The sequence below is a fragment of the Hakea prostrata genome, chromosome 6, assembly GCF_041222555.1.
Source record: "Hakea prostrata isolate BN-2017 chromosome 6, UWA_Hpros_2, whole genome shotgun sequence".
In the NCBI taxonomy this organism is placed as follows: domain Eukaryota; kingdom Viridiplantae; phylum Streptophyta; class Magnoliopsida; order Proteales; family Proteaceae; genus Hakea; species Hakea prostrata.
This window is the reverse complement of record NC_142605.1, coordinates 6,958,761-6,966,006: the sequence shown is the minus strand read 5'-3', so window position 1 is coordinate 6,966,006 and position 7,246 is coordinate 6,958,761. Positions and strand designations below refer to the sequence as shown.

At 40.5% G+C, this 7,246-nt stretch overlaps 1 protein-coding gene across 1 annotated transcript; it reads right to left on the bottom strand.

Moving 5' to 3' along the window:
- Window positions 1-271: 271 nt before the first annotated feature.
- Window positions 272-4,388, bottom strand: LOC149012177 (disease resistance protein RGA2-like). Its single transcript, XM_089159192.1, has one exon. It carries the CDS (start codon window positions 4,268-4,270, stop codon window positions 632-634), a length of 3,639 nt encoding a protein of 1,212 aa, XP_089015318.1. The 5' UTR covers window positions 4,271-4,388; the 3' UTR covers window positions 272-631.
- Between the last annotated feature and the right edge of the window lie 2,858 nt (window positions 4,389-7,246).

Sequence of the window (7,246 nt, the reverse complement as noted above, 5' to 3'; positions counted from 1 at the left end):
AAAGAAGTGGTGAGAAAGGATAGCTTAGGCTTTGTACCTAACATGGGCTCAAATAGAACTAATTGGAAGGCAAGAATCCATTTGGTTGAGACAAGGCTTATTGTTGCTGTTGTTGTATTCAGTTTATGGTTTCCATCCATATGTATAGGTTCAACTTTACATTCTGATACCATACCTTGTTTACTGAACTTTGAAAGCTCTCCAATTTAAGTGTTAAATCAGTTGCTATCAATGAGAAAGAAATCTTGCATAAATTGATATCTAAACATAGATTGGATTCAATCAAGTAAATTGGTTGAATAAGGACATTCGAGTGAGTTCGCCAACAATTATATAAGTTTGATTTACTTTAGAGCGCTTTAAACAAATCTAAATGCACAAGGAAAAAAGAAGGGGGGTGGGGATGAATTCCTCACTCAAAAAGCTGGGAAAGTTGTTCTTGCCATAAGCAATTAAGATACAGCTAAAAGGGGGAAATACAGTAAGGCTCACTCAAGAGTATCTACTAAATAACCCAAGAATTAGAAATCGGACAACCACCTGATGTGAAAATCAGATGGAAATACAAATCAAGTAGATGGGGACAGATCTAATTGGTTACGAGTCACTGAAATAGATAAGAAGGTTACCTTCATTGGCGCTCAACATAGACTCCATCAATTATAATTGAGGGGATATGTGATATCTTGCCCCAATCTTCTGCTCCTTCTTGACATCTTGGTCCAAGAATCTCACAGTTTAGGATCTTTAGCTCTTGAAGCATGGCCAGATGTTGTATCTCCTTTGACATGTGTGTTATTTTGCTGCAACTCCAGATTGTTAATCTGTGTAGCATGGAAAGTTGTCCTATACCTTGGGGAAGTGAAGTATGTGGTGAACCAGTGAGAATCAAAGACTTGAGGTTGGCAAAGCATATCTGTCTATTCTCTGATGACAACAGTGACCTTGACAGAGATCCTGCATTGTATATCAGTTCTAATTCTTCGAGGAATGGCAGCAAAACATATGATGAAGGTGGAGGAGATGACAATTGTGGCTGTAGCCCCCAACTCAATAATGGACAATCTCCTATAACCAGCTTCCTCAGTGGTGGTGATAGATGATGAGGTTGGAAGAGGTGATGTGGTGGTGCAATTAACATGGGACAATGCCAGAGTACTAAACTCCTTAGACAAGGCATTATCTGCTGGTGTTTCACAAGCTCAAGTGATTTAAACTGATCATGGAATAAATTGATGTCTCTCTCACTTCTTCCATACAGTTCATCATGATCGCCATTACATTTTATCTTATTAATCCTGGTAAAATGCACTGAAAGCTGTTCAGGTAACATCTGTAACCCAGTAGTGAGTACAATGTTTAATTTAGGGCACTTGTAAACCTTCAATATATGAAGACATGGCATGATCTTAATCTCCTCTGCAACTGCTTCGACTCCCAATTGCCACTCTGCCAAATTACTCATAAATGAGAGAGTGAGTTCTTTCAACTTAGGAAAAAAACTTTCCTTCATCATACCACCATCCCCAGAAGTCCCATAAATTTCACTACCCAAATGTGTTAATCCATGTAATCCTTCGATCCTAATTGATTCAAGAGATTCTAGTTTTCCAAGAGCTGGCAATGTCTTCAACTTGGGGCAACTTGAGATGATCAAACAACGGAGACATGGCAAAGTAGTTCGACCAGTAACCACTCTATCTTCTGCATCAATTCTCATAGTCCACTCCTCCCAATTAGGCAAGCGATCAATCTCAAGAATTTCAAGGAATGGTAATTCCCATAATGCAGAGGGTAACCGTCTAAGTTTCCAGCAACAAGACAGAGACAGAGAACGTAAATTAGACACGACAGAATTATCATTCATCCAACTTGGCAACTTAAAACTGGGGTATTCATAAATGCTTAACTTCTCCAGGTTGGGATGTGGTTCGAGGCCCTGAAGCACACCCTCCATCTTCTCCACTTCATTGATGATTCCAACTGAATCATCTGAAAACTCTAACACCAGGCTATGGACATCCTTTTTATTCTTCAATCCTGCCTCATGGCTCTCACTCTTGTTGGCCACTCTCTTTAACCTAGTTATTTCCAGCCTTCCTTGAATGAGATTGAGGTTTTTCAATATCCCAATACTGCAACCTTCACTTGGAAAAAATCTGCTTAATGTCCGGAGTGAAGTTAATCTTCCAATCTCTCGAGGTAGACGATTGAGACAGACAGTGTTCTCAATTTCAAGATGTCTCAAATTAATCAACTTTCCAATCCCTTCTGGTAGTCTACTAAGATACTCACAATTGTCAAGTTTCAAAGTTTGCAGATTGCATAGTTCAGTTAACGCCTCAGGCAATTCCTTGATATCTGTCATTGACAAATCAAGATATCTTAAATGTATCAACTTCACTATCTCTGATGGTAGTTCAGTAAGCTTGGTTTTACTTAAATCCAATGCCCTTAGACAAGTCAAATAATTAAATAAAATAGGAGGAAGAGTTATGACTGATATCTCCCCAAAGAGTTTGAGAGTATGCAGATTCTTGACACTCTGAAGGGATATTGGAATTGAATTCATGACCTGCTCCCCTGATACCAATGATAAATGGCGAAACTTCTTATTGTAGTACAACTCATCACCATTATTATCACTTTTGTCCATCTCTATGATAAAGCACTCTTTATCAGTGATAAATTGTGCAAGGTCATGAACAAGATCATGCATCTTGCAGCAGTATATGTGCCCCTCCTTGTCCTTCCTTAGATCCTGAAAAAATGAGCGTATCACAAGATTGTTGAAACAATCTGCACCAACAAGCTCCAATTCTTTTCTTCCATCAATTCCAAGAAAACCTTGTGCCATCCATAATTTGATTAACTGGTCTTTGTGTATCCAATGGTCCCTGGGGAAGATAGCACAGAAAGCAAAGCAACACTTCATAGGTGAGGGAAGATCATAGTAACTCAACAAAAGAGCTGGCAACAGAATGCTTTCTTGAAATTTCCATGTCTCTGTCTCCAAGATGCGTAGCCAATCCTGTCTTCTACTCTTCAAGCGCATGAGACATCCTAGCATCTTTGCTGAAAGAGGAACACCCCTGCATTTTTTCACTATTTCCTTGCCAATTTCTTTGAACTGTTTCAATTCCTTTTCCTCCCTTCCAGCAAAAGCTAGGTGGTTAAACAACAAGAAACATTGATCATTGGACAGTGGCTGCAAATGATAGGGGTTCATTGCACCCATTGTTAATGCAACCTGCTCGCTGCGTGTGGTCACCAAAATTCTACTTCCTAGTGCACCATAGTTAAGAGAAAACATCAATGCAGCCCACTTTATGTGATCCTCAATCCATACATTATCTAACACCAGCAAAAATCTCTTTCCTTTAATGGAGTTGTAGAGATGTAGTTGAAGAGATTCCCATGTCAAGGAACGTGGGAGGGCGCTTTCACTCTCTCCATTAATGGCTTCAACAATTGCCTTGGCAATCTTTATAGCATCAAAAGGCTTCGACACACAAACCCAAACCCTCTTGTCAAAATGACTAGTCACTTTGATATCATTGAAAACGAGTTGAGCAAGAGTAGTCTTTCCCAGACCACCCATACCAACTATGGAGATGACATGAAGGCCAATTCCCTGTTGGCTAGTCTCACCTAGTAATTTGCTGATTATGATGTCTTTATCCGAATCCCGTCCATAAATCTGATGATTTTGATCATCATCATCATCTGATAAATCATCTTTAGTCGTAGACATGGTACTTTTCAGGTAGTGTTGTGCCTCTTGGAACCCCTTAACACTAGTATGCATATGCTCCTCCACAAGGTAGTATTTTCCTTTCTCATTTGCAAGAGAATCTAGTCTTTTCCTAATCTCCTTAATCTTGCGACTGGTATCATGGTGTGAAAAGACGTGATTCAAACAAATGCAAGGAGAGGACAAGTAGGTACTAACCTTTTTAATCTTCTTCTTCTTCTTCTTTTTTTGCTCTTCTTCAATTTTTGATTTGATAATCTGAGTGCTCCAGTCATCCAATATGTCGTCCAGATCATACACTTCATCTTTTATCTCCTCTAGCCATACCTTCACACCTTTCTCTCTCATTTGTTTCTCCTCCGCATCTTGAAGCACTGCCCTGATGACACCAAGAGTAGCAGAAAGTTTGCTGACTTCTTCCTTGACACCAGAGACCAGCCTCACCTCTTGATCTTTCAGTAGTTGAATGATAGAATCCAGTTGCTGCAACACTTTAGAAACAGGGGTATCTGCCATATGAGTAGTCAGTTGATGAAGCTGAATAAGGTAAGGTGGCCTTGCTGCAACTCTTATCACACAAGGATATCTGCCATGGGGAATTCCAGCCAAAGCTGTGGAGGCTTGTCTTCCTTACATGAATTCCCAATCCATTTGACTTCTGAGCTTTGCCCCAAATCTTAATGCATATTAATTAGTAATGGAAGAGCACTACTCCGAGTTCATGTTCATGGATTCCCTTATTTAGTGCAAGTAGCATGCATTCATTTATGAAGTTCAGACGACCAACCAAACATCTCTGAGTTGTCTATAGATTCGAATAAACATCTACTCCAGCATATATTACTACCAATGCTTAGTCCTCCCGTTCAAAATTGCAGATATTTTACAAAAGCATGACTTCTCCACAATAACATAACGTGTAATCGATCATGTGCTCTCAGCCTCTCTCAACAAAAATTTAATGGGTTTTCACCCAAAAACAAAAAACAAATTTTAATGGGTGATTGTTTGACTTTTTTTTTTGAGAAGAAAAAATAAGGGGTAAAGAGATTAGGAGATTAAACCTGAGTGGCCGAGCAGTGTTTTTTTTTTTTCTTTTCCCCTTTCAAATACAACATGTGCATGTGACAAGATTTCTTGCTGCATGATGTACTCGGCTCTTTGTAAGATTTCTTGTATAGATTTTGTGTTTCAGATGCATTTTACCTTATTAGGATCCTATGATTAGTCTAGAAATAGATATCCTGCCTATTGCTTAGTCAATGTGGTTTTGGTTTTGGTTTTTGATAAAAAGAAATGTGCTTTTGGTTGCATCGCTGTCTCGGATAAACCTTTTAGGTCCTTAAGCATTTTCTCATTTCAATATAATTTTCATTCGCTCAGAAGCAAAAAGATCTAATCCATGATTCCAATTGAGAAAGCACTGCGATTCCTGTGAATTTACCTGGCATCATCGAACATTGTGCTTCAACGAGCTGCTGAACCATTTCTTCTCAATTTTTTAATCCCCGGCTCCAACAAGCTCCAAGGATCAGGACGACAAACCTGCAAATGTTATAATCCAAATATCTCAAACCCACCACGACAACAATCACTGCCGTCATTCGTTCATCCTCAATAACCAAATTCCAAGTGCAACATAGCTTGAAACTCAGCTTCACAGACCTTGCTTCAGTCCTGCGCATTGACAAGCCAAACATTTTTAGCTAGTTGGAGATTTCCGACGATCTGAAATTTTGCATGACAATCCTGCGCATGACTAAAGCAATTTCCCAACTTCACTACCTCTTGACTTGTTTTCTTAATGAAATTTTCATATTGTTGACCCAAAAAAAAAAAAAAGTTACATGTCCGGAACACTTTCACCATACATGCTTGCTATAGGGGGCCATGGCCATGTGGGACCACTATTGGGGACTGCTATGTGGGATCCACCTCTAAATTATTTTATCAATACTCAAGGCCCCACGCAATATGCGTGACGAAAAAACTTTAGGAGAGCACCGCTGGGGAGGTGATCCAGAATGTTCAGCTACTGCCTCAAATAACCCCAAACATTGTCGTTTTCATACCCTGGCCATCACAAACTTAAGCCACGGCCCCACCCTCACGATCAAACCTTGACTCTCTTCCTCCATCTACCGTACAACTCTTCCTTCGATGAACCACTTGGAAACAATTGAAAGAAATGGAAAGGGAAAAACACATACAACCAATTCCTCCACTATGTTTGGTAGAATGTCAGTGATGCGTATCAGTTATGTTGCTGCTGCACCCGACTGAGCCCTCCTCAAGCAGAAGACGATGAGCCCTGCAAAAGGAGTTAGACGCGGGCTGGCTAGAGTACCGGGCAACCGCCTCCGATGGCTAAGTCAGATAGTGAACAATCTAAAGTCTCGTGCCCAGAGAACACAAGACGAAGTTCAGAACGTATTCGATACTTACTGGAAAGGTAGGTCCCTCCTCTTATAATGTTCATGTTACCTTTCATGTATTTGGTAAGTCTACCGACGGTGGTTGCCGTTTCTCCTGAGATCACGCCTTCCTATTGTCAAACCCGCTCGATCAGCAAAGGAGTTGACTTTCCTTATTGAGAATGGTTGCCATATTAGGCGAGTATTCATCGCGCCTCGATCAAGCCAATCGGTTCTCATCCCGACTGAATATGGAGCCCCAACCGGGTATGACCAGATCAGGTAGGAAACTCGTATCGTGAGAGAACTGACTGGATGTGGAGCCCCAGCCGGGTCTAACCCAGTCAGGTAGGAAAATTCCGTATCATATGCCCCCTATCCCGATCGTTGTTTACAACGTGTGGGATAGCAAGGAAGTTAAGCTGTCGGGTGTATTTGTCTTTCCTGGTTCTTGATCTTAAAAGATCCTTCTCATACAATCCCCCTTCAAGAGCTGCCAAGTTTATGAGAGAATACTGGTTATCCATGATCGAGGGGGACATCGGGGATTGTCCCAAGTATAGATATATGTAATGTAGAGAAAATTAGGTTAAGAGTGAGAGATGTATCTGTTTGTGCTTGTATGAGTTCAAGACAATCCCAATTGTCAGGTCAAGACCGTCTTATCCCAAACGTTATTCTACTTTGTTCGGGAGGATAAGGGAGTTTTGCCATCATATGTAGTTTCATCATTTATCCTGACCAAGGAGAGAGTTGAAACCTCTTGTCCCGAATGTTGTTCAACTTTACTCGGGAGAATGACGGAGTTTTGTCTTCGGGCGCATTAAATGCCTGCAATGAAGTGACTAGCCATTTTCGTAACGGTTTTCCTCGAAGTCCTCGTTCTGTCTGGGCTTGCCACATCAAATAGCTATGCTGTAACGCCCCGATTCTCAATATGGAAAATTAGGTCGATACTTAACCCAAGAACCGGTTTCTTTTCCTTAGGTAGTGAACCAGTCGTGATAAAATAGACCAGAAATTAAACTCAAAGAATTTAGAATATTTAAGCAGCGGAAGTCTATGGTAATAAACTGAA